The following is a 27,939-nucleotide window of genomic DNA, read 5'->3' as shown; positions in this document are numbered from 1 at the left end:
CATCATTATTTGATGGGATTGTGGCCTCAACTCCATTTTCCTGTTCCTTTGTGACCCCTTGACAATCAGGAATTTTGGTTTGCGTTTTCCGATCCCTTAATTGGACAAGCATATGGAAGTATATGGAATAGTGTAGGTTAGATGGGCTTCAGATTGGTAATGACAGGTCGGCACAACATCGAGGGCCGAAGGGCCTGAACTGCGCTGTAATGTTCTATGTTCTAATTACCAGCAACAACTCAATTTTAATCATCTCACTTTCAATCTCTCCATTTAGTCCCTATCTCTGTACATTGCCCTCCTGCAATCCCAGCCTCCATTGCAGCAACCATTTTAATTGCACCATCTTCAACAACACTCAGCCCAGATTCTACAATTGTCTCCTGTGGCCTTTATCCCCGCCCTTTCACTCAAGGTGATTGACATCCGCTTTTACCAATCGGTGTGAAGTAGAAGGCGGGACATCCGTCGGAATGTGGTACTTGACGTTCATATCAGCCTATCACCGCAAAGGATATGCAGGACCATTGTGATGGATATGCTCCTTCACCAATCATCATCAAGGACGGTTGGAGATTCCGCCCTCCACCCGCGGTTGTGGACCAATCCGCAGACAGGGAGCTCCAGGCGGGTTGGAAGGGGTGAAGATGGCGGCGGCGGCGGCGACGGGCCGTGTGATGGGTGCCGTCAAGGTGGTGAAGCCCTTTCTGTCCCGGAACCAGAGCGAAGCCAAGCGCCGGGTGCGAGAGCTTTACCGGGCTTGGTACCGGGAGGTGCCCAACACCAGTAAGGAGCCTGTCGGTGGGGTGAGGGGTGAGGGGTGAGGGGGGTGGGGGGGGGTGAGGGGGGTGAGGGGGGTGGGGGGTGACCCTCCCCGGCGGGTGGGGAGTGTCCCTCCCCGGCGGGTGGGGAGTGTTGGCCCTGAGCTGGGCCTGGGGTCACCCGGGGACTGGGCACATCACATCACATCACTCCCGGGCCGTCGCGGTGGAAGGGGAAAGAGCTGACGTGATTTCATTCCTGTAGCGCCGTTCACTTTGCTGAGTGAAATGGTCAGGTGGCCATTCTGCCCCTCAATAAGATCACAGCCTCCATGACCCGCCACTGCCCCAAATCCCTTAACACCGCCTGGGCACTCTCCAAATCTGTGACCTCTACCATCTGGAAGGACAAGGGGAACACCACCAACTACAGGTTCCCCTACAAGACACACATCATCCTGACTTGGACATGTCACTGTTCCTTCAGTGTCGTTGGGTCAGAATCCTGGAACTGCTTCCCCGTCGCCAGTGTGTTGTCCCTACCCCCAAGGTCTGCAGAGGTTTAAGAAGGTAAAAACAATGACTGCAGATGCTGGAAACCAGATTCTGGATTAGTGGTGCTGGAAGAGCACAGCAGTTCAGGCAGCAACTGCTGTGCTCTTCCCAGCACCACTAATCCAGAGGTTTAAGAAGGCAACTCTCCATTCACCTTCTCAAAGGACACTGAGGAGCAGGCAGCAAATGCTGGCCCAGCCAGCAGTGCTCTCATCCATTGCACGAATATGCAAAGAAAATCTGCCCCCACAAAATGTTCCTTTTGGTACCCAGTTGGCCAACTCCTTCCTTTTACTGAGTGCTTTTGTAAAAGACTGGTTTTTTAAAATCTTTTCTTCCTCTTTGCCTGTCTTGGATCTCACCTGCACCTTGAATATTTAGTCTGGTTCCATATTGTGTCATGAACATTTTGGTATAAGCCTACATTGTTTGTATGTTTTAACTTATTAATGTAGAATATTTATTTATTAATGTAGAACTTTGGCATAATAAAATGTACCAATGAACTTTTGAAGAGCCTTACAAAAGAATATATGACAGAACCACATAAGGAGAAATTATGTCAGATGGGGTGCTGTATTTTAGGAAAGCAAATCTTAGCAGGGCATATACATTTAATGGTAAGGTCCCAGGAGGTTGCTGAACAAAGAGACCTTGGAGTGCAGGTTCATAGCTCCTTGAAAGTGGAGTTGCAGGTAGATAGGATAGTGAAGACCTGCAATCATCTTCCCGACCTCTCCACCCCCACCCCCTCTCTGGCCTATCACCCTCACCTTAACCTCCTTCCATCTATCACATTCCCAACGCCCCTCCCCCAAGTCCCTCCTCCCTACCTTTTCTCTTAGCCTGCTTGGCACACCTCCTCATTCCTGAAGAAGGGCTTATGCCCAAAACATCGATTCTCCTGCTTCTTGGATGCTGCCTGACCTGCGCTTTTCCAGCAACACATTTTTCAGCTCTGATCTCCAGCATCTGCAGTCCTCACTTTCTCCGAGTCAAAAAGGTGTTTGGTATGCTTTCCTTTATTGGTCAGAGTATTGAATACAGGAGTTGGGAGGTCATGTTGCAGCCGTACAGGACATTGGTTAGGCCACTGTTGGAATATTGTGTGCAATTCTGGTCTCCTTCCTATTGGAAAGATTAGATTCCTAATATGAGATTCCTAACAGTGTGGAAAATGGCCCTTCAGCCCAAGTCCACACCAACCCTTCGAAGCGTAACCCATCCAGACCCATTTCCCTCTGACTAATGCACCTAACACTATGGTCAATTTAGCATGGCCAATTCACCTGATCAGCACATCTTTGGGTTGTGGGAGGAAACCAGAGCACCCTGAGGAAACCCACGGGGAGAATGTGCAAACTCCACACAGACAGTCACCCGAGACTGGGATCGAACCTGGGTCCCTGGTGCTGTGAGGCAGCAGTGCTAACCACTGAGACACGTGCCGCCCACTTTCTTTTTTTGTTGGACGTGGGTCGCTTGGGGTCACATAACTATTTAGATGTTGTGAAACTTGAAAGGGTTCAGAAAAGATTTATAAGGATGTTGCCAGGGTTGGAGGATTTGAGCTAAAGGGAGAGGCTGAACAGACTAGGGCTGTTTTCCCTGGAGCGTTGGAGGCTGAGGGGTGACCTTATAGAGGTTTACAAAATTATGAGGGGCATGGATAGGATAAATAGACAAAATCTTTTCCCTGGGGAGTCTAGAACTAGAGGGCATAGGTTTAAAGTGAGAGGGGAAAGATATGAAAGAAACCTAAGAGGCAACTTTTTCACACAGAGGATGGTGCATGTATGGAATGAGCTGCCAGAGGAAGTGTTGGAGGCTGGTACAATTGCAACATTTAAGAGGCATTTGGATTGGTATATTTGGAGGGATATGGGCCGGGTGCTGGCGGGTGGGACTAGATTGGGTTGGGATATCTGTTTGACATGGATGGGTTGGACCGAAGGGTGTGTTTCCGTACTGTACATCTCTATGACTAAAAGTTTGGTCAAAGAGAGCTTTTAAAAAACAACTAAAGAGAAAGTAGGTCAAAAAGGTTTGAGGGGGCAGGGAAGCAAAACAACTGAAGGGAGCTTGGTTCAATTTGGAATGGAACAGCTGGAACTGGATTTCATCAGTGTCCATGTGAAACCTGAACACAAGCTGTGAAGATAGGATTTTGTCTTCATAAGGACAATGCAGAGAGCATTCCTAGCAGTATTGGGTCCTGAGTGCTATGTGGATTGGTGAGAGACAAAAATCTGCCGATGCTAGAATCCAGAATAGATAGGCAGGAGACTGGAAGAACACAGCAAGCCAGGCAGCATCACGAGGGACAGGCAGGAGGCTGGAAGAACACAGCAAGCCAGGCAGCATCACGAGGGACAGGCAGGAGGCTGGAAGAACACAGCAAGCCAGGCAGCATTAGGAGGTGGAGAAGTTGACATTCTGGGTTTGGAGATGCTAGTGTTGGACTGGGGAGTACAAAGTTAAAAATCACACAACACCAGGTTATAGTCCAACAGATTTAGAAGGAGCGGTGCTTCGAAAGCTAGTGTGCTTCCAATTAAACCTGTTGGACTATAACCTGATTTTTTTTTACTTTGGACATTCCGGGTGTAACCCTTCTTCTTCACCTGATGCTGCCTGGCTTGCTGTGTTCTTCCAGCCTTCTGGTCTGTGTGGATTGGTGAGGACAGGGTCAAGTAGGTTTTTCTCGCTTGGTGATGCGCTCACCATGTATTCCAGACCCCTCATATCCTTCAGGATTCAACTAGTTCAATCATTCTTTACAACCCTTTATTCAGGGTTTGTGCCCTTTTTATCCTCAGTACATCTTCCAGACGATGTTCAATATGGAAGAAAAACTGATTTGTCTGCTGAGGGAGGGTGGTAGGTGGTCATCAGCTGGAGGTTTCCTTGCCTGCATTTGACCTTCTGCTCTCAGATGTCAGGGTCAGGTATCAATGTTGAGGACTCTGAGAGCTACTATCTTCTGATCTGTTACAACTGTGTAGTCCCCTCTGGTACTTCTGTCCTGTCAGAGGACAGACCCAGGAATGATGGAGGAGTCTGGGGCATTGGATATAAGGTATGATTATGATTATGACTGTGACATCCTGTTGCTTGATTAGTCTTGGTTTTCTACACAAGTCAGATGTCTGGCTGATTGCAAACAAATTCTGGAACTGATGAGATGAAGGATCTTGTCGCTGATTGGTACTTCAAAACAATAGACATTGTGTAAAGCAGGCAGGAATGAAAGAAATAGAGCAGACGTCAATGAGGATCAGATGAAGTGTTGGGATGTGGAGTGTAAATACCTGGTGTGCAGCAGTTGGACTAAGAGACCTGTTTCTGCATGTTGAATGTAATTGTTTTGGGAGATTAAATGCTGCAAGTTTGGATCTAACATTTCATTCTCTCTACAGTACAGAAATTCCATCTGGATATCTCAGTAAAACAGGGACGAGATAAAGTGCGGGAAATGTTCATGAAAAACGCCCATGTCACTGACCCCCGAATTATCGACCTGCTGGTGATTAAGGTCTGGGATTCTGTAATTGTGCAGAGAAACTGATAATGTGATGGAAAGCATTGTGAAGTGGGAAGTTATACATAGTCATAGGGCTGTACAGTATGGATACAGACCCTTTGGTCCAACTCCTTGCAGACCAGATATCCTCACCTAATCTATCCAATTTGCCAGCATTTGGCCCATATCCCTCTAAACCCTTCCTATTTGTGTACCCATTCAGATGCCTTTTAAATGTTGTAATTGTACCAGCCTCCACTACTTCCTCTGGCAGTTCATACCGTACATGCACCATTCTGTGAAAAAAATTGCCCCTTAGGTCCTTTTAAATCTTTCCTCTGTCACATTAAACCTATGCCCTCTAGTTTTGGACTCTCCTACGCTGGGAAAAAGACCTTGGCTATTCACCCTATCCGTGTTCCTAATGATTTTATAAATTTCTACAAGGTCACCCCTCAGCTTCCAACTCTGTAAAGAATATAACCCAAACATATTCAGTCTCTCCCTATAGCTCAAACCCTCCAATCCTGGCAACATCCTTGTAAATCTTTTCTGAATCCTTTCAAGTTTCACAATATCCTTCCCCTTTAACTCTGAATTCCCCAAGGATTTGTCCTTGACTCCCTCATCTTCCTATTATATGCAGTCACTGCCAAGATCATCTGTGGGCATAAGGATGGCTTCTGCAGCTCCTGTTTGTCTGCCTGGTTCAAACTTCCAACCCTTGACGAGCTGCAGTTTCTTTAGTGAAATGTGGCGAAGCCCAAAGCTGTCATCTTGGAGCCGACAGAAACTCCCATCATTGGATCGCTGTCACCCCACTCCTGTCTTGGGGGATGTTTTCGGCTGAAAAAGACTTTGTAACTGCAGTATCTTATTTAATCTAGTACTTCAGTCCCAGCTCCGTAAGCCGTCTATCATCAAGACTGCTTACATCCACTTCCAGAGCCTCTGTCTCCGTTCCTGCCACAGTACCCTCTTCCAAATGTGACCTTTCCAATACTGCCTTACATCCTCTGACCTCTAAACTTTAGATCATCGTAAACTCTGCTACCTGTGTTTTAACATACTTTAAAGTCTTGAGAGAGACCACTGAAATAAAGTTCAGCTGTGTGAGGGCTTGGAAAAAGTAGTTCAGGTCAGCAAGACAGCATCGCGAAAACAAACTCTGAAATGAAATAAAAACAAATGCAAGGAAAATGTTGCCGTCATGGTCCAAAAGAAGGAGCCTGAAGAAATTGTTCATTTCCTACATTTTAAGTGTACACCAGTCTTTCGAATCTGAAGAATCAGGATGCTATGTTCCAGCTGTACAGGACATTGCAATTTTCCAAAAGAAGCCTAACCATTCAGTCTGGTCTCCCTACTGGAGGAAAGATGTTGTTAAACTTGAAATGATTCAGGAAAGACTTACAAAGACGTTGCTTGGGTTGGAGGATTTGAACTAGGGGAGAAGCTGAATAAGCTGGGGCCACTATACCTGAAGTGTTAGCGGTTGAGGGGTGACCTTACTGAGGGTTATAAAATCATGAGGGGCATGGAAAGGGTGAATAGACACGGTCTTTTTTTCCAGTATAGGGGAGTTCAAAATTAGAGGGCATAGGTTTAAGTTGAAAGGGGAGAAATTAAAAAGTGATCTAAGGAGCAACTTTTTCACACAGAGAATGGCATGTGTATGGAACAAGCTGCCATGGGAAGTGGTGGATACTGATACAACATTTAAAAGGCATCTGGATGTATATATGAATAGGAAGGGTTTAGAGGAATAGGTACCAAATGCTGGTAAATAGGACTGGATTTATTTAGGATATCTGTCTGCATCAATGAGTTGGAGCGAAGGGTCTGTTTCTGTGCTATGTCACTCTATAAATAGTTAATAATTAAGTATTTGCTTATTGCTAAAAGAGATATGAAGTTGAAGCTTTTAGTTTTGCTGTCATTTTTTAACAGGATGCTGCTCTTTGTAGAATATGCCTACACCTTGCAGCTTTCTCTGAGGCCTCTTGCATCCCTGTGACCAATCAGAGTCAGCTTGTCTGGTTTGGATTTAATTGGTTAACTAAGACAGTAAACAGTTCCATGTAACCCCAACCAATCAGCACCCTCTTTCCATGATGTATAAATTTATTCTTTCCTTTGTAAAAGGGGCTGTCTTGTAGCACAATGGTAGTATGCCTATATCTGAACTGAGGGGCCGTGGTTCAAATCCCACCTGCTCCAGAGGTGTATAATAACACCTGAACAAGTTCATTAGAAAAGTAGGATCCTTTTGTAAAATTGGTTTTCTTGTGTTTCAGTCCTGATTGTCACATGAAAAGCTTTGACTGCATGTGCCGTTTAAATACATCAGTAATTAATAAATTGAGTATGACTTAAAATTGATCACTGAAGCGTTACTGAGACCATGAATGATTCTACTAGTCTTTAAATGAGCTTCTGCTAATAATAAATTGAAAGATTAGCAATGGCAGCCCAGCCATTGTGGTTGTTGTTTGTGGTGATGTGTAGACAGTGAGACTCTCCTGGATAACAATACCTGTAGGAAATGTCTTTGTCTTGAGATGCTGCAGAGTAAATCTATAAGAGGGAATATGTGACTGTCCAGCAGCAAAGTGCTGGGTGAATAGATCAGAAATGTTGTAACCAGATGTGATTTGATCATTTGAGCTGATAATGTCCACTGCAATCAAAGCCCATCCTGATGCAAAGGTACTGGATATTGTGGTGCAAATGGAGAGGCAATTGGAAAGAGAAGGCTTCTACCTAGTTGGTCCTGATGTGGCCTAAACCAAAGAGACTCAAAAGATCAGAGAGGTAGACCAGCAAAAGAAATCTCAGGAGCTACATAAATTAAAAAGCAGGATCCAATGTCTTGTCATCTTGCTGAGGAACCAAAGCATGAGCGAATTAGCAGTAGGATCAGCAGAACAGCAAAGTGTATGTGTACTGACGCTATCTATTATCCTTTATGCAAGGATAAGGGAGGAAGAAAAGTAACTTTTTTTTACTGGCTGTTCTGTCTTAATAAAGGACATAAAGGTAGAAACAGAATTGACCAATTATTTGAAGTATGTTTGTGCATCAATACCAGTAGGGATTTACAGGATGACGTAGCTGGAAAAGCTATGAAATGAGTAAAAGCTACAGAACAAATATGGGAGATTACAGCTAACCCTAAATAAATCAACAAGAGAAGGTAGTGAAAGGGATAAAGGAAATAGAGTTTTTAAATGATGTGACTAGGAATGGAGAACAAAAGTTATAATATTACAAGTGGGAAATATTTCAAAAATGAACTAAGTATATTCAATCAAAACCAAGGACAAACAAGCTGATAACGAATGGCAGGGGAAAAAGTTAGAAGTAAAATGAAAAGTCAAACAGTAAGGGAGGATGACAAAAGGAAAACCAAAGTTTAGGGAAGAGAAGGAAGATTCAGTGATTATTTAGTCTCTAATTCCTGTATGTCCAAATAAATAGTTTGGAATTGATGCAGTGCATGGAAATGGTGGGGAGTGGATTTAGTTTTGTCCTCCTAATCTGCCTCGTTCTTTGATCACTCATGTCATTAATTTGTTTTTCAAGGGTAAGATGGATCTTGAAGAAACTATAAAAGTATGGAAGCAGCGGACACACATAATGCGTTACTTCCATGAAACAGAAACACCCCGACCAACAGATTTCCTCTCCAGATTCTACACAGGACATGATGTGTAAATGTGGGAAGTGGCAATTGTAAAATAAATGTATTCAGAAATACTTCAAGAAAACTGGATTTAATTGCCTGTGATTCTAGGGAGCTTGATGGTTGCTCCTTAATTCCATGTGGTCTTATTACCATTAAAAGATTGCAACACAGTACTTAAAGGAAATAAGAAAATATTTTCAAAGTTTTCTTAATGGCAGAGGGAGCAGTTATAGAAATGTCACAGTTGTTATGGCTCTAACATTCTTGCCTCTTAAATTAACAAGCAATTTGAGCCTAGTTTTCAGACTAGTAGTACTGCATTAGAAAAGTCAGTGCTATTTTTCAGATGAGATTAAAGTGAGGCACTACAACAGCAACTATTTCAAGGCTTCAGGACTTTCTGGGATTGTGAAATGTATTTTTAAAATGTCAGTTAAGTGATTTTGATCCCCTGGTCATCAGGCTGTAAAACTAATTGTTTACTTTCATGTGCAGTATTGACTTGAAATGTAAAACTTATACAGTATATGTCTTATTTAACACACATGAGCAAGGCTCAACTCTGATTTCCTGGGAGATGTGGCAATTGTACATATTTAGTGAAGATTCACTTATGGAGGCAATAAAGAGAGTCATAAAACTATTGCAAACTAACTTGATATCAGCACAGACTGTAAATACATGACCATATCAGTGACAAACATGGCCAAAGGTCCCCACTGTGATATATTCTGATACTTAGTGACATAGGTTGCTGAATGGACCTCAATCTTGGGTACATAGTGTTGAGCCAAATAATCTATCACTTGCAAGCCAGGTAAATAAATGGATGAAGTGCCTGTTGGGGAGATGCCACCTGGAAGTGGGCAACCAAACAATGTGCGTTTTTAAAAATTAAGTATTTCCAGTTTTACAAAACAAATGGAGAACCTTTTAAAAGGTGTGTTTGGAGGACACTGCCCATAGATGACAGTATGGACCAGTGTCGACCAGAATGATGCTAGGCTATGTGAGGCTCTTTAATGGTGACATCAATAGCTGAGGATTGAAAAGGAAAATATGTAAGGCTTTGATATATACAATGTGGAGAAGATAATAAACACACTGGTGGTTTTAAAGTAGTCACCAAGTAAGAATTCAGAAGATGCTGGAATGAAGAGAATGTGGAACTCCTGCCAGAAGGAGTGATGAAGCAAACAATTTCAATGTATTAATAATAAATACAGATGCAGGGAATAGAGGGTGACGCTGGTATTTTTATTATGAAAAGGTGGGAAAGAAGCCCAAATAAATATCAGCATAGACTGATTGGGCTGAATAGTCTGTATAGGCTACATAGTAATAAACCAATGTTGAAATCTTCAGTAGTGTTAGAAGTTGTATGACAGAGCCAATATCACAGCCTTTCAGAAACATGGCAAGAGATGGACTTGAATTTGAAAAAAATTTATTGCTGTGATTGACATGGGCAGCTGCAACCCAATCAAACAACACACTCAGTAAATCTTCAGACTGACGAGGAGACTTAAATAAAACATTTAACCCAATGACATGCAGTTAAAGAAAACATGCAACCCAATAAAATATAGACTGGAACAGTCCCTGGAATCAGTGTCCTTCTCATTCACATGTCACCACCAGATATAGCTAGGAACTTCTTGGTCAAAAACCTATTGTGTTCATGTCCATCTCTAAATATCAAATCTTACAAACAGTTCACTCAATTAAGTTTCAGTTCACTTGATTCTTCTGAAATTCAGATACTGAAGATCATAACTTGAATAACTGTAAACATTTAAAGCTTTTATTTTTTTTCAAATAATTATATTCAATTGTATTTAAACTCCCTGGAATGAAGTAAAACATGAGGGCTGTACTGCAAAATGCATTTTATGAATGTTAAATCTAAAGATCCTTTTGTCTTCACCCTCCCGTCAATGGACAAACCATGTCCACACTCAAAGCTAGGGACCACTACAGTTCAAATTAAAGAATGCACACAACATGTACACAGATCAGGCTGCAGCCTGTCTCAAAATTTAAAGATAACCTGTTATTATAGATCCATATTTGAATCAATGTCTCAAGGAAAACAGAGAAAGGGAATGTTTTCTCGGAACAGGGAGGAGAGACAAATCTAACCTTCAAAAGGCAACCAATGCACATAACCCATCAGAATGGACACACTCTATAAAAGTCTAAATTTTTCCTTAAGCACACACTATATACAACACATGCAAAGTATTGTGAAGAAGTTTTCATTCTCTCAGTGTCTGTGTTTCCTCGCCAAAGCTTCAGATACAGGATTATGTACAGTTAGTCGTTACTATGGTGCGCAGTCCAATGAGAGCAGCTCTAAGTCACAGCAGAAATCTGAAAGACAAAAGATGAGAGTTTGTTTCACTTCATTTCAAAAGTTTTTAATCCCATAAATTGTGGACTTGGAGGGGAGAAGGTGGCCTGGTGAGAAAATGGATGACACATTAGAATCTATTATCACACTGCAACTAGCTTTTCCAGAGATGATGGCTTACTTGGGATACTGGATGGAAAGATCCTCAAGAGGCAGATTTTACTTATGGATGACCCAGCTAACCATCCTAATGATAGCATGGTTTTGGTCAGGGTCAGGAATTTCATTCGGTGTTATGAGAGTTTCAACTTCAACTTCAAAATGCAGATCTAGAAATCAGCGCTGACACACTTTGTCCTGCACTCAAGAAGACAATTTGCAAGAATACCAATTTGTTAGTGTTATACAGAGGAACCTTGATTATCCATATACCAGTTATCCAAAAATCGGATTATTCAAAAGGAGATCTCTAGGTCCCGACAGAAACATTACATCAAAGACGTGTGTCGACACTGATCGCTTCTTTTGTTTACAGAGATTAAACGTACTGCAAAGATCAGTCCTGGACCGATGGCAGCGCAAGCACCCCCTCTAAATGACTGACCTCTACCCCCCCCCCCCCCCCCACACACACACACACTTTCCCTGGAGTTCTACACAGGCGTGTACACTAAACCCCCCTTCCCCAGATATTCTCTCCAACATTGTTCTGTACAAGGGCAAAGGTGGAACCTGTCAAAAGATTTCAATAAAAAGTTGTGTATGTGTCGGTGTGCACATGTGTGCTATTTGGAGAGTCACACCCCAAAAGGCAGCAGTCTTGTTGGTGTCCAGTCCAGCTGCCCTGGAGAGGAGGCAGGTGGAAGGGGGTCACGCAGTGGGTGGGGCAGTGGCTCACGTGCTGCTGCTAGTCTCCTGAACGGGGAGCAGATTTAATAGAGAACTCCAAGCCCCAGAGGAAAGGCATTGAATCGATTAACCGAATAATCAATTATCCAAATGAAATGGTGCCCACCCATCTCGTTCGGATCATCGAGGTTCCTCTAATCGGTTTCCAAAGCCACCTACTGTGTGAATCATCAGGATGAAGACATGTAATTTTAGATGGTTAGAACTAGGTTCCTTTTTCGACTGTGATGCCAACTCAAGTTTAAAAAAGAAGTCAATTTAGTTTTATAATGAATGTATCAAAATAAATCAATCACAATGAAGTATAAAACCACTGTAATTGTATCGGAATTCTATCTGTATTACAGTCCTGAACTGTGCAACAGCAACACATGAGTGTGACAGAAATTCCACCAATGTATCCACTGCATCCTTCAATGCTGTTACCATCAATCAAATGGTAGTCTCCTTCTTAAATTCAATTCCACAAGTGTACAGATAAAATTCCTGCAAAACCAACTATGATAGACTGGACACTGTTCAGACAGTGAAAACTATCCTCCACCAATTTCTGTTTATCCACTCTCCAGCATTCCAAGGCAGGGCAAAGGAAACACTTCACATACTTATAGTCAGAGAGTCATATCTTCTTGAAGCAAGGAAATATTGACATTAATGACTGGGAGAAGCTTATTACCAATCACATTAAAATTGTGACAAGTTGTCTACCAAGCTGCTTCACACTTCGAGTCTAAACGACTTTATGTTGAGGCATAGCAGCAGAGAAGGGAACTAAAGCAAGTAACTCCTGCACGCTAGATCCCACTATTTTGTGGGACCATCTTGCCTCATGCCCAAAGATCCGCGGATTGAGAACTGAATGGTTGGTCACTAAAGACCACAGTTCTGGTTGCCCAGTTATAGGAAGGATATTAATAAGCTGCAGAGGGTTCAGAAGAAATCTACCAGGATGTTGCTGGGTATGGAAGGTTTGAGTTATAAAGAAAGACTGGGACTTTATTTCACTGGAGTGTAGGAGGTTGACAGATGACGTTGAGAAGTTTATAAAATAATGAGTATAAATACAGTTAAGGGTAGAGGCCTTTTCCCTAGGAAGGGGGATTTCAACACTAGGGGACACATTTTTAAGGTGTGAGGAGAGAGATTTTAAAAAGACACGAGGGGCAAATCTTTTACACAGAGAATGGTTTGCGTGTGGAATGAACATCCTCAGAAGTGGTGGATGTGGGTACAAGTACAATGTTTAAAACACATTTAGGTAAATACCTGAATAGGAAAGGTCTGGAGGGGTATGGGCTAGGAACAGGCAGGTGGGACAAGTTTAGTTTGGAATTGTTCAGCATGGACTGAAGGATCTATTTCCGTGCTGTATGACTCTTAAGACAGAAACTCAAGCCCAAGTCGATGGTATACTTCAACTGAAGGACAGAGGGCATAATATTAGATAGTTCATATCTTGAATGTGCAGCTTTAAATGTAACAACCAGGTAGTCACAGTGTGCAGAAACAAGATTTTTCACAATGTGCTTTGACCAGATGAGGACACCTTTGCGTTGCTGTGACTAAACCTTGATCAAAAAGGTACAATGAAGGAGTTTGAAAACAATTACCTGAGGTTCACTTAGCATGCTTTACTTAGAACTTTCTAGAATTATTTTGCCTAAATTGCTTTAGTCTTGTTGGGTCTAGAGTGAATTCACCTTCACCACACAACAAGCAAGTTGCAGCAGAACATAGTGTTTGAAAGCCAGTTTGGCAATGGTGATGAAAGATACGAGATATAAACAACACTTTTCCTTTATATATAAAAAAAGTTTATATTTTATACTAGCAGATATGAGTGTTTGTTTTAGTGAAAAAGTTTAGAAATTAACTAGATTGGTCTATTCAGAACCATGACTTAAAAATCAGAATTTTTCCTCTCAATTGTGCAACTTCAAAATTCTCTACTTGAGGTGGCAGTGGAGGTAGGGTTATTAAATATTTTAAGGCTGATACAGACTCATTTCATGTCTAACAAGAAAACATAAATGATTTGGATGCGAGCAGAAGAGGTACAGTTAGTAAGTTTGCAGATGACACCAAAAGACAGCAAAGAGAGTTACCTCAGATTACAATAGGATCTTGACCAGATGGGCCAATGGGCTGAGAAGTGGCAGATGGAGTTTAATTCAGATAAATGCGAGGTGCTGCATTTTGGGAAAGCAAATCTTAGCAGGACTTGTACACCTTAATGGTAAGGTCCTAGGGAGTGTTGCTGAACAAAGAGACCTTGGAGTGCAGGTTCATAGCTCCTTGAAAGTGGAGTCGCAGGTAGATAGGATAGTGAAGGCGGTGTTTGATATGTTTTATTTTACTGGTCAGTGTATTGAGTACAGGAGTTGGGAGGTCATGTTGCGGCTGTACAGGACATTGATTAGGCCACAGTTAGAATATTGCTTGCAGTTCTGGTCTCCTTCCTTTTGAAAAAATGTTGTGAAACTTGAAAGGGTTCAGAAAAGATTTACAAGGATGTTTCCAGGGTTGGAGGATTTGAGCTACAGGGAGAGGCTAAACAGGCTGGGGCTGTTTTCCCTGGAGCATCGGAGGCTGAGGGGTGACCTTACAGAGACTTACAAAATTATGAGGGGCATGGATAGGGTAAATAGACAAAATCTTTTCCCTGGGGTCGGGGAATCCAGAACTAGAGGGCATAGGTTTAGGGGGAGAGGGGAATGATATAAAAGAGATCTAAGGGGCAACTTTTTCACACAGAGGGTGTGACGGGTAAGGAATGAGCTGCCAGAGGAAGTGGTGGAGGCTGGTACAATTGCAACATTTAAGAGGCATTTGGATGGGTATAGGAATAGGAAGGGTTTGGAGGGATATGGGCCAGGTGCTGGCAGGTAGGACTAGATTGGGTTGGGATATCTGGTCGGCATGGACGGGTTGGACCGAAGGGTTTATTTCCATGCTATACATCTCTATGACTTTAAGAATCTAAGTGATTGGGAAGGTGGAATTTGAAACAGATGAGCCATGACCTTATTGATTGCAAGAGTAGGCTCAAAGATCAATTTCTACTTATAAAGTCATCGAGCTGTACTGCACAGAGACAGACCCTTTGTCCAACTTGTCCATGGTGAACAAATGTCCTAAATGGATCCAACTCCCATTTTCTAGCACTTGGTCCATATTCCTCTAAACCCTTCATAAGAACAAGGAGCAGGAGGTCGTCATCTGGCCCCTCGAGCCTGCTCTGTAATTACCATGACTGATGTTTTCATGGCCTCTGCTCCACTTACCTGTCCTCTCACCATAACCCTTAATTCTTTTATTGTTGAAAAAAAATCTACCTTAGCTTTAAAAACGTTCACTGAAATCGCATCAACTACTTCACTGGGCAGGGAATTCCACAAATTCCCAACCCTCTGGGTGAAGAAATTCCTTCTTAATTCAGTCCAAAAGCTGCTCCCCCTCATTTTGAGGCTGTGGCCTCTTGTCCTAGTTTCGCTTGCCAACCCGTGAAAACATCTTCTCTGTTTTATCTATTCCCTTCATAATTTTACATGTTTCTATCAGATTTCCCCCCCCCTCATTCTTCTAAATTCCAATGAATATAATCCCAGTCTACTCAGTGTCTCCTCATAAGCTAACCCCCTCAACTCCAGAATCAACCCAGTGAACCTCCTCTGTACCCCTTCCAGTGCCAATACATCCTTTCTCAAGTAAGGCGACCAAAACTATATACACTACTCCAGGTGTGGCCTCACCAGCATTCTATACAACTGCAACGTGACCTCTGCTTTTAAACTCAATCCCTTTAGCAATGAAGGACAAAATTCCATTTGCTTTAATTACTTGTACCTGCAGACCAACCTTCTGTTATCCATGCACAAGGACACCCAAGTCCCTCTGCATAGCAGCATGCTGCAACTTTTTACCGTTCAAGTACTAGTCCTTTTTACTGTTACTCCTACCAAAATGGATGACTTCACATTTATTAACATTGTATTCCACTTGCCAGACCTTTGCCCACTCAAAGTATTTATGTTCCTCTGCACATTTTGCTCTGCCTCTCCTCTTAATATTATCCATAAACTTTGACAACGTACACGTGGTCCCCAACTCATCTATATAAATTGTGAATAACTGCAGTCCAAACACTGATCCCAAAGGCTCACCACTAATTACTGATTGCCAACCAGAAAAGCACCAACTTATCATGCACTCTTTGCTTCCTGTTAGTCAACTTCTCTATCATTAGATTAGATTAGGTTACTTACAGTGTGGAAACAGGCCCTTCGGCCCAACAAGTCCACACCGCCCCGCCGAAGCATAACCCACCCATATCCATACATCTACATCTACCCCTTACCTAACACTACGGGCAATTTAGCATGGCCAATTCACCTGACCTGCACATCTTTGGACTGTGGGAGCACCCGGAGGAAACCCACGCAGACACGGGGAGAACGTGCAAACTCCACACAGTTAGTCACCTGAGGCGGGAATTGAACCCGGGTCTCTGGCGCTGTGAGGCAGCAGTGCTAACCACTGTGCCACCGTGCCGCCCACATTCTCTACCCTTACGCCATGCATCCTTATCTTATGCAGCAGCCTCTTGTGCAGCACCTATTTGTGTACCCATCCGGATGCCTTTTAAACATTTGTAATTATACCAGCCTCCACCACTTCCTCTAGCAGCTCATTCTATACACGCACCACCTTCTGCGTGAAAAGGTTGTCCCTCAGATCCCTTTTAAATCTTTCCCCTCTCACCTTAAACCTATGCCTTTAGTTTTGAACTCACCTAGCCTGGGAAAACACAATCTTGGCTGTTTAACAATTTCACATTTGTCCAGTCAGAAAGAGCCAGAGGTTCACGGGGAAATTGATGGAAATGCTTCTTTACCTGTTAGTTAATCATCGTCATCATCATCCACTGGGACAAAAATATCATGTTCCTCCAGTAGCGAAGCGAAGCTCTTGCTGATCTGAGTGCCCATGTACAGAAAAGGGATGACCACAATAAAGACTTTCATGAGACCAAAGGGAGTCTGTGCAGGAGAAAACAGAACCTTAAAACACATCCTCATGCAACTCAGATGTCAACCCTGTGCAGTTCCACTGTGATGGAGAAAGTCGTGGGTGTGGGTGCAAATACAATGTTTGAAAGACATTTGGATAAATACATGAATAGGAAAGGTTTGGAGGGATATGGGCCAGGAGATGGGACTAGTTCTGTTTGGAATGATGTTTGGCATGGACTGATTGAACTGAAGGGTCTGTTTCCATGCTTTTGATTATATTAGATTACTTACAGTGTGGAAACAGGCCCTTCGACCCTCCGAAGAGCAACCCACCTAGACCCATTCCCCTACATTTACCCCTTTACCTAACACTACTGAAGAAACCCACACAGACACGGGGAGAATGTGCAAACTCCACACAGACGGTTGCCTGAGGCGGGAATTGAACCCAGGTCTCTGGCGCTGTGATGTAGTAGTGCTAACCATTGAGCCATCGTGCCACCCATGCTGTATGACTCTATGATAGAGCGTCTGTTTTGCATGATCCAAGGTAACATTTATGGGCCTATTCACAGTGGAGTCTTATCTCACCTCAGCTACCAAGCAGTCAGGCAGAAGGCATTAGCCCTGGTTCAGCAGATAGCACGAAAGTCAGAAAGGACAAGTCCAGCTCCAGAAACTTCAACTGATAAGGCTAACACTCCAGTGCAGCAATGTGGATGTGCTGCACTAACATCAAATGCCATCTTTCAGCTGACATATTAGATACCCCTTATGTACCCCTCTGGAGGGTAGGAGATCCCATGATCTTTATTTCAAAGTGGTGCAGGAAGAGCACTCTCCCCATGTCTTGGCCTCTACTACTTCTCACAACCAACATCACAAAAGAAATCTCAGCATTACCACACTGCTGTTTGTTGGAGCTGACAGTGCAAAAATCATCTGCATTACAACAATACAAACATCTCAAATCTCTTTTAAAGATAAAAGCCTCCTCTTGTTACATCGCTCTTTGTCTTTCACTCTTGGCTCTGTGTTTGATGCTTATACCGTTGCTGGTCATGATCTTTGTGACTAACTCAGACTCCTAATCCTTTCTGCAAGGAAACGGTGGAGAGTGTGGTGCTGGAAAAGCACAGCAGGTCAGGCAGCATCCGAGGAGCAGAAGAATCGACATTTTGAGCATAAGGCCTTCATCAGGAATGAAGGGTTTATGCCCGAAACATCGACTCTCCTGCTCCTCGGATGCTGCCTGACCTGCTGTGCTTTTCCAGCACCACACTCTCGACTCGGATGTCCAGCATCTGCAGTCCTCACTTTCTCCTGCAAGAAAACTGGCCCAGGTATTTAAACTAACTAAATCCTCATTCGCAGGCCAGTGAGCCAGTTAGAATGGCTATAAGGACAATCGCTACAAACATTTTCTTTAAAGATATCAGTCAGTGCACTTTTCTCATTTGCCTTCCTGGACATTATCCTTCACTCCATACTGGAAGCTGTGTTGTTGCTACTTGACTAAGGGGGTATCTGTATTTCCTATAAAGTGTAAAGGGTCTGAGACACTGGTAGAGAGAGTGTATGGAATTAACGTTGTGTTTGCCAGTACATCAAGCAAGACATAAATCAGTTTTGCAGTTGCTGTAAAATGCACAAGTGGACAGATCCTTGCTGGGTTCTGCTTCCACCCAAGTCATCGTCAACTGAAATGTGTCCAGTTGAGAGCAGAACTGCCAAACCTAACATGTACCAGACTACTCGAAAACAAACATCTCTCTTAAAAGTATCTTTTCGATCAGTAACCTGTGATGTAGAAATTCTTAACAAGGAGAAAAGACGACACATGGAGATCCGAAGACAAGAACCTAAAACTGCCTACACAGCGTCACAGAGATGTGCAGCATATAAACAGACCCTTTGGTCCAACCCATCCATGCCGGCCAGATACCCCAACCCAATCTAGTCCCACCTGCCAGCACCCAGCCCAAAACCCTTCCTGTTCATATACCCATCCAAATGCCTCTTAAATGTTGCAATTGTACCAGCCTCCACCACTTCCTCTGGCAGCTCATTCCATACCCGTACCGCACTGTGTAAAAAAGTTGCCCCTCAGGTCTCTTATATCTTTCCCCTCTCACCCTAAACCAATGCCCTCTAGTTCTGGACTCCCTGACCCCAGGGAAAAGGCTTTGCCAATTTATCCTATCCATGCCCCTCATAGACTGACTGTGTGGAGTTTGCACGTTATCCCCGTGTCTGCGTGGGTTTCCTCCGGGTGCTCCAGTTTCCTCCCACAGTCCAACAATGTGCAGGTCAGGTGAATTGGCCATGCTAAATTGCCTGTAGTGTTAGGTAAAGGGGTAAATGTAGGGGAATGGGTGGGTTGCGCTTCGGCGGGTCGGTATGGACTTGTTGGGCCGAAGGGCCTGTTTCCACACTGTAATGTAATGTAAAATGTAATCTAAGGTCACCCCTCAGCCTCCAACAGTCCAGGGAAAAACAGCCCCAGCCTGTTCAGCCTCTCCTTGTAACTCAAATCCTCCAACCCTGGCAACATCCTTGTAAATCTTTTCTGAACCCTTTCAAGTTTCACAACATCTTTCCGATAGGAAGGAGACCAGAATTGCACGCAATATTCAAATAGTGGCCTAACCAATGTCCTGTACAGCTGCAACATGACCTCCCAACTCCTGTACTCAATACTCTGACCAATAAAGGAAAGCATACCAAACGCCTTCACTATCCTATCTACCTGAAACCCCACTTTCAAGGAGCTATGTTCCTGCACTCCAAGGTCTCTTTGTTCAGCAACACTCCCTAGGACCTTACCATTAAGGTGTATAAGTCCTGCTAAGATTTGCTTTCCCAAAAGGCAGCACCTCGCATTTATCTGAATTAAACTCCATCTTCCACTTCTCAGCCCATTGGCCCATCTGGTAAAGATCCTGTTGTAATCTGAGGTAACCCTCTTCACTGTCCACAACACCTCCAATTTTGATATACTCTGCAAACTTACTAACTGTACCTCTTATGCTCACATCCAAATCATTTATGTAAATGACAAAAAGTAGAGAACCCAGCACTAATCCTTGTGGCACTCTACTGCTCACAGGCCTCCAGTCTGAAAAACAACCCTCCACCATCTCCCTCTGTCTTCTACCTTTGAGCCAGTTCTGTATCCAAATGGCTAGTTCTCCCTGTATTCTGAGAGATCTAACCTTGCTAATCAATCTCCTTTGGGGAACCTTGTCAAACGCCTTACTGAAATCCATATAGATCACATCTACTGCTCTGCCCTCATCAATCCTCTTTGTTATTTCCTCAAAAATCTCAATCAAGTTTGAGAGACACGATTTCCCACGCACAAAGCCATGTTGACTATCCCTCACCAGTCCTTGCCTTTCCAAATACATGTACATTCTGTTCCTCAGGATTCTCTCCAACAACTTGCCCACCACCGACGTCAGGCTCACCAGTCTATAGTTCCCTGGCTTATCCTTACCACCCTTCTTAAATAGTGGCACCACGTTAGCCAACATCCAGTCTTCCGGCACCTCACCTGTGCCTATCGATGATATAAATATCTCAGCAAGGGGCCCAGTAATCACTTCTCTAGCTTCCCCCAGAGTTCTAGGGTACACCTGATCAGATCCTGGGTAAATCTTAATTAGGAGTTTTATCAGACTATTATTATAGAAAGGAAGGTAAAAGATAACTAGAGAAAGAAATTGTAAGTAGTGGTTAGTTAAGTATTCGCTGTTATATTTTAAGAAATAAAGTTGTCAATTTTTACTTTACATATTTCTTGGCCACTCAAATGTTTTTACAAATTACTGTATGGGATAAATCTTTTCTGTGTTGCTGGTTTTAAATTAAGCAGGAGAGTTTACCCAGTGTCGTAACACTCAGAATTGCCTTATGATTCTGAGCTCAATGGGCAACGACAAAAAAAAAGGTCTGAAAATTAATCAATCACAAATAGATGTGAAGATAATTTGGTGACATGTTATTGTAGCATTCCACAGTAAATGCACATGCTTCCAGGCCATTTCAACCAGGTTGAATAATTCGACTTCAAGTGCATAGAAATGTTATTTTACATTTCATTACTTTATTTGACCATAAGGACTGATGAATTCTGTGCACAAAGTGACCACTGCATTTCAGCAGTCCATTCTAATAATAAAATGTGACTTAGCTAGATTGTGTACATGTGAAGAAGGTGTGAACTCATTGCTTCACAAGCTATTTTCCGTTGTCAGTTCAAGTGTAATCAAGGATAGGTGCCACAAGGCATGAACAAATATTTCTGAAAAACTACAGGAAAAATTAACATGATTCGAGAGTCCAGTAAAAGGTAAGGAATGTCAGATCAGCCAGGATCCAATGCTTCAACAGACTCAAGGAGCCAAATGGCCTGATTCTGTTCCTATTCCTTATGATCTTATGAAAACAAGACAGTAATAAGGTGTAAGTAGTTTGGAATATCAAGAATTAGTTTCACACTATTTCTTTTGTGAAGATAGGTTGAACAGGATGAGGATTTCCTCCACTGGAGTTCAGAAGAATGAAAGGTGACAAACAAGATGCTGAGGAGACCATTAGATTCTGAGACAATGTTGATGACGCCCCTTGTTCCCTGGCCTTTGTCAAAGAAATGTTTGAGAATAGGGCCTGTTTATTGTAAATGCCATCAGATGGAGCAACATGCAGGATGCAGCATTGTGGCCAGTTGGCATGACTGAGCTCAGTCAGTGTCTCAGCAAAGAAGGGGATCATTCTTTTATAAGCAGTGATGGTGAAGGGCACACAAGATTCAGCCCATCATTTTTACTTGGCTGCTCAGTGAGATTATGGCTGATCTGATAAACCTCATCCGCACATTTCTGCCTTTTCATTACAATTCTAGAATTCCTGTTTAAAATGGTGACAAAATGTCTGAAAACAAACCTTCCAGCTCAGCGAGCAAACCTACATCCAGAAACTCAACCTGAACTACAAATCTTCTCAAAACTCACTGTTTAAAAATCTGTTATCTCAGCCCTGAATATACTCAACAAACCAGCCTGGACTGCTCTCTGTAGTAAAGAATTCTGTAGATTCATGATCCTCTGATATAAGAAAAACCTTTTCATCAGTATCTTAAATGGACAACCCACCGAATCTGAGATCATGCTCTGTGAGCCTAACAACCTTGCCTCATCCACCCTGTCAAGTCTCCTATGAATCTTGACTCTCAGTAAGGTAGCATTTTTCCAAACTTCGGTGATTACAGGTCCACTCTACTCAATTTCACCTCCATAACTTAGGATAAACCTAATGAACCTTTCTAGCCGGCCTCCATCTTACCTAAATTAAAGGGACCAAAATTGTTAACCACACTCTCTATAATTCTGACTAGACTGTGGAAAGTTTGCAGCAATCTTTAAAAGCAAATTACCAAAGCTCATTTTAAGTGGTGTTTACACTGCTGCTTTTCTCGATCAGAGGGGGAGGTTGATTGCAGATGGGCTGGCACTCACTTGGTAGAAGTAGTTGCTTGGTTTGTGGAGTAGTGACTAGATGTGGATGACAAATGCCATCTATTGATGTAATTGGTTTCTATGAAAATTGGTGGACACAAACAATATTGCCAGAAACCTTTGATGTCTGTCTCTCTCTCTCTCTCTCTCTTTCCTCTGCTCTGGCAGATACCTGAAGCAAACCCGTTCAGTTAAGTTGTTGTAGATTTTAAGGCAGAGACTTTATGATGGGTGAACCAGTCACCCTGTGCATTCTGCAGGAAAGTGAAAAGTACCCAGAGAAGTGAAATTGAACAACAGTATGTCCTGGAAAGCAAATGAATTATTGAAGTAAACCATCCCAGTTTATTTTTCTTCACTAATGCCTGATGTATAGGGTGACTTTTATAAGGGATCAGAGTTTTAACTAGTAGAGTTACATGCAACAATTCATACTTGTTTTTCTGTATCCTGGGTCTACCTATATGTAATAAATAGTAACTCCTGTTACATATAAAATTTGATGAGTTTTCTATTAAGCTGGTTATCAGAGGATAACTGGAGAATCTTTATGCTCTTTGCTAAAACCCTTTTAAGTGCAGTGAAGCACAACAAATATAACTACTGCCTTGTACAGTTTAAGCATCACTGAAGCATAACATTCCCACATTTGTATTCAATTGCCTTTGCAATAAACAGTAACGTTCTATTGGCTTTCCTAATTACTTATCATATCTCCATAGGAGAACTTGTGCACTAAGACACTCAAATCCTTCTGTATGTCAGAGCTCTGCAATCTCTCACTAAGTATAAAACAATTTCTTGAATATTCTTCCTGCTGAAAGACACTTCACATTTTTCCACATAATATTCTATTTGCCAGATATCTGACCACAGAACCTACTTTTGCGTCAGCAGCAAATTTAGTTACCATATCTTTGATCCCTTTATATGAATTCTGAAAGGATGAGGCCCGAGCACTGTGGCAAAACTCGATCATAAGATTGCAACAAACACGAGTGAGAGTAAAGAAAATTCCTTCCCCTCTCCACCTTGCAGTAGACCTCTTATTTTACAGTATGCCTCTGGCTCCAGATTTCCCTAGACCTAAAGACTAACTATATAAGCCATTTGCAGCTCTTTCATCCAGAAAAAAAAAAGCATAGGGATGACCTAATTGAGGTCTTTAAATTATGAAGGGAAATATCCAACACTGATAATTACAGAATTTCCCCAATAGCAACTGTCAATGACAATTCTTTGTGGTACTTACAATTCCTCCAGACTCAATTATTCTTCCACCATAATGGCAGGGTTGGGGAGTGTTACCGAACAAAGAGACCTACAGGAGCAGGTTAATAGTTCCTTGATAATGGAGTCACTGGCAGACAGGATAGTGAACACAGCAATTTCTATGAAATTTGGTATGCTTGTCTTTATTGGTCAGTGTATTGAGTATGGGAATTGAGATGCCATATTGGTGAGGCCACTTTTAGAATACTGCATTCAATTCTGGTCTCCCTGCTAATAGGAAAGATGTTATTAAGCTTGAAAGGGTTCAGTGAAGATTTACAAGGATGTTGCCAAGGTTGGAGGATTTGAAGCAAAGGAAGAGGCTGGATATGCTGGGGCTATTTTCCCTGGAGTGTCATAGGCTGAGGGGTGACCTTAGAGAAGTTTATAAAATTATGAGGAGCATAGATAGAGTGAACAGCAAAGGTATTTTGTCAGGGATATGGGAGTCCAAAACTAAAGAACACAGACTTAAAGCGAGAGGGGAAAGATTTAAAAGGGACTTAAAGGATAACTTTTTCCACGCTTGTATGGAATGACCTGCTAGAGGATGTGGTGGAGGCTAGTGCACTTAAAAGGCATCTGGACGGATTTATGAATGGGAAGGGCTTGGAGGGATAGAGGCCAAATGCTATCAAGTGGGCTAGATTAATTTCGTATATCTAGTCAGCTTGGACGAGTTGAACCAAAGGGTCTGTTTCCACACTGTATGTCTCTGACTCTGATGTGGAGTTGCTGGTGGTGTTGGACTGGGGTGGACAAAGTCAAAAGTCAGATGACACTAGGTTATAATCCAACAGGTTTATTTCACCTGATGAAGGGGAAATGCTCCGAAAGGTTGGACCCCACATAAACCTGTTGGACTATAACCTGGTGCCATCTGACTTCTCCAGTTCCACAGTGGAAGACAGTTCCACCACAGAAGCTACCTGGATTAAACCTCCTCCCAACCTGCCTCCTGCAAAAATGCTATCCCTTATTCCCAATTCCTCTGCCTCTGCTCCCAGGAGTATCAGTTCCACCACAGAACACACCAAACGGCCTCTTTCTCTAAAGACCGCAATTTCCCCTCCCACGAGGTTGATGATCCACTCCAGCACATCTCATCCACTTCCCACACCTCCGCCCTCGGACCCCACCCCTCCAACCACAATAAGGACAGAATCCTCTAGTCCTCACCTTTCGCCCCACCAACCTCTATATATATTTTGCATCATCCTCAGTCATTTCCACCACTTACAAACAGACCCCACCCATATATTTCCCTCCCCACCCCTACCCGCTTTCCGTAAGACCTTTCCCTCCGTGACTACCTCATCAGGTCCATACACCACCCCCCGGGCCCCCAACAACACACCCTACCCTACCCTCCCCTCCCACCACAGAAATGGCAAAACCTGCACCACACCTTCCCCCTCACCATCATCCAAGGCCCCAAAGCAGCCTTCCACATCCAAAGTTTCACCTGTACTTCCACACATCATTTACTGTATCCGTTGCTCCCGATGCAGTCTCCTCTACATTGGAGAGTCAGAATGACTACTCACAAAGCGCTTCAGAGAACATCTCCAAGACACCTGCACTAACCAACCCCACTGCCCTGTGGCTGAACACTTAAACTCCCACTCCACTGAGGACATCGAGGTCCTGGGCCTCCTACATCGTCATTCCCATACCACCCAACACCTGGAGAAAGAATGCCGCATCTTCTGTCTTGGGACCCTCCAGCCCCAGGGCATCAATGTGGATTTCACCAGTTTCCTCACTTCTCCTCCCCCAGTTCCAACCTTCCAGCTCAGCACCGCCCTCATGAGTTGTCCATCTTCATTCCCACCTATCCACTCCACTCCACCCTCCCCAACAACCTATCACACCCCACCTCCATCCACCTATTGCATTCTCAGCTATCTTCCGTCCCAGCCCTCTCCCATTTCCCTCTCCACCCCCAGAGACTCCCAGCATCATTCCTGATGAAGGGCTTTTATTCAAAACGTCGATTTTCCTGCTCCTCGGATGCTGCCTGACTTGCTGTACTTTTCCAGCACCACACTCTTTGTCTCTAATCTGCAGTTCTCACTGGCGCCTAGTCGTCTGACTTCTGTCTCTGAGTCTATGGTAACCATCTCCTTTTACTTACACCAACAACCCTGTCAACGCATTTTGGTTTCCAACCTGACCTTTTATTTTCTCTCTCATTCCCTGCTTGGATTTTCATTATTTAAAAAAACGGTTAACTTACAAATGCTGCCTAACCTACTGATTGTTTTCAGCATTTTCTCTTCAAGTGTCAGATTTCCAGCAGTTGTAGTCTTCGACATTTCTCTCATGGGCTCCGTCGATTGGCTGAACCCAAACAACCATCGACCAGGTGCTTAGGCGTCGATTGGTGGAGAGAGCTGTCCATCATTGCCATTGCACCAATCAGCAGGAACTAATTATGATCTATGCAGCGATTCGGCGCATCGATCGCTAGCAAAGATGTCAATCATAACAGCGCGCTGTCCGATTGGTTTAGAGGAGCTGTCAATCTACTCCGTACATCCGCATCTTCCCTCCAACCCCTCATACTCCCCCAGCCGGATCGCTGCGCTCACCTTGACGGGCTTCGGCAAAATAGCACCCGATTTTGACATCACCACTTTTCTAGAAGAGTTAAACTGACCCCCAGCTTTAATTTGGGGATTGAGAAGACACCGCGTCACCCCAGCCCGCAGGGAGCCGCCGACCCCGAGAAGAAACCGCCCGACCGTGGCCATCTTGGTGGGAGGATGATTGTGACGTCACCGGAAGCTCAATGAGGCTGGGTGACCTTTAACCGCGGCTGGCTGGTTTCCATGGTACCCGGTTACCATGGTGCCAGCATCAACACTATCCACAACAAGAAGCCCTCATAGGCCTCAAAAGCAATTGTCCTGAATGGGTAGGGTTGTGCATATGTCCACCTTTTCTTGGGTAAAGGCTGAGTTAGGACAAGGCCACATTGGATGGTGAACATGCTTGAGGGCTTGAATGCCCAGGAGGGACTGAATGGCCTGCTTTTGTCTTCAAAAGCCAGTGCTTCCAAATAAACCTGTTAGACTATAACCTGGTGTGAGAGGTAATTTCGGTTTGCAACTTTAAGATGTGCCTAGACCACAGACTGATCTATAATAAAAGATAAAACTTTTGCTTCTTTTCTAAAACATTAGACTTTTGCTTTCTTAAAACATTTTGTATACTCAAAAGTAGAATAGTTTAAAATAGTGCATGCAGTTTGTGAGCAGAGTAAAACAAGCAGGCCCTTGATTGATGAAACCATAAACACAGGCAGGGAAGGATGAGTCCTTGACTGATAAAGACTGCAGGACAGGGAAACAACTCGAGAGACATCTGCTACAGATTGATACAGAGATATCTGCTACAGCACAGACAGAGAAGAATAAGTCTTTGACTGATAAGACTACAGGGAGAGAAAAATAACACCTCTAGGGTCTGGAGGCATGAAGGGGAGGGTCTGAAGACATTTGTTGCAGACTTTGTGATAAGGATGCAAGTTGGAGAATAATGATGTTTTTAAGAATGTGAACCTCATGGCTCGTTAGAACCAAGGAGGGGAGGGACTTGTACTGTATATAATGAGAAACTTTGTAAGCCTCAGCGCGCCTTTTACTCAGAAGGCTGCCCATCTCTGCAGACTTGCTAATAAAGCTTTGTTTTCCTGAATTTGTCTAGAGCGATTATTAAGAAGCAATTTTCGTTTCTAACAACTTGGGGGCTCATCCGGTCAACACTCCGGCCGCAAGGGGAGCTGAGGAAGGACATCGGAGAAGGTGCACCCTGCCGATTTCGGCAGTCCCTGATTCCTTGCTTGTCGCCCCGCGCGGCTTGAGCGAGTGATACCCGGGAGGCTCAGGAAAACAAAGGAGGGGTGTAGCCGAGGCAGTGGGGACGGTTAACGATCGAGTAATTTCGGTGCACCGAACCCAGGTAAGAAAAAACTTGCGGGGACCGTGTTTCCGGAGGCCTGGGGACCTACGGGGTGCCTGTGGATTCTTCTACAGAGACGTGGGACTCAGGTATCTAGAGACCGGGGCTCGCCTGTGAGGGATTTTGCAGAGACCGTGTTTGAGGAGGAACATGTACCTATGGGGTGGCTGTGATCTGTGTCACAGAGACGTAGGACACAGGAATCCAAAGACCGGGGGTGCCTGCAAAGGAACCTGGGCGATCACGGGACTGAAGGTCCGGGAATTGGCTAAATTGTGATAGATTATCACGGGATAATACGAGAAATACGAAGTCCTCGGCAATGGGAAATAGGGGATCCAAGGCGATTAAGGGAAGGGTAGGCTTAAACAGGGACAATGA

The 27,939-nt window shown here is 43.5% G+C and overlaps 2 protein-coding genes across 2 annotated transcripts; one reads left to right on the top strand and one right to left on the bottom strand.

Moving 5' to 3' along the window:
- Positions 1-618: 618 nt before the first annotated feature.
- On the top strand, positions 619-8,598 carry ndufa6 (NADH:ubiquinone oxidoreductase subunit A6). The gene is made up of 3 exons (XM_072588462.1): positions 619-786; positions 4,736-4,851; positions 8,425-8,598. The coding sequence occupies exons 1-3, from the start codon at positions 648-650 to the stop codon at positions 8,554-8,556; spliced, it is 387 nt and encodes a 128-aa protein (XP_072444563.1). The 5' UTR covers positions 619-647; the 3' UTR covers positions 8,557-8,598.
- A 1,359-nt stretch (positions 8,599-9,957) lies between these two features.
- smdt1a (single-pass membrane protein with aspartate-rich tail 1a) lies at positions 9,958-26,366 on the bottom strand. The gene is made up of 3 exons (XM_072588463.1): positions 26,187-26,366; positions 16,684-16,828; positions 9,958-10,900 (listed from the first exon to the last, which is right to left on the bottom strand). Exons 1-2 carry the CDS (start codon positions 26,346-26,348, stop codon positions 16,691-16,693), a joined length of 300 nt encoding a protein of 99 aa, XP_072444564.1. The 5' UTR covers positions 26,349-26,366; the 3' UTR covers positions 9,958-10,900; positions 16,684-16,690.
- Between the last annotated feature and the right edge of the window lie 1,573 nt (positions 26,367-27,939).

The sequence above is a fragment of the Chiloscyllium punctatum genome, chromosome 18, assembly GCF_047496795.1.
Source record: "Chiloscyllium punctatum isolate Juve2018m chromosome 18, sChiPun1.3, whole genome shotgun sequence".
In the NCBI taxonomy this organism is placed as follows: Eukaryota; Metazoa; Chordata; class Chondrichthyes; order Orectolobiformes; family Hemiscylliidae; genus Chiloscyllium; species Chiloscyllium punctatum.
The sequence above is the reverse complement of the archived record's forward strand: the minus strand, read 5'-3'. Positions and strand labels throughout refer to the sequence as shown.

What these genes read in the sequence shown, in the direction of transcription:
- ndufa6 (XM_072588462.1), top strand. Translation starts at nt 648, where the DNA reads ATGGCGGCGGCGGCGGCGACGGGCCGTGTGATGGGTGCCGTCAAGGTG. An exon ending in CCGGGAGGTGCCCAACACCA is followed by an intron (nt 787 to 4,735) that starts GTAAGGAGCCTG and finishes TTCTCTCTACAG; the next exon opens with TACAGAAATTCCATCTGGAT. An exon ending in TCGACCTGCTGGTGATTAAG is followed by an intron (nt 4,852 to 8,424) that starts GTCTGGGATTCT and finishes TTGTTTTTCAAG; the next exon opens with GGTAAGATGGATCTTGAAGA.
- smdt1a (XM_072588463.1), bottom strand. Translation starts at nt 26,348, where the DNA reads ATGGCCACGGTCGGGCGGTTTCTTCTCGGGGTCGGCGGCTCCCTGCGG. An exon ending in TTTTGCCGAAGCCCGTCAAG is followed by an intron (nt 16,829 to 26,186) that starts GTGAGCGCAGCG and finishes TCTCCTGCACAG; the next exon opens with ACTCCCTTTGGTCTCATGAA.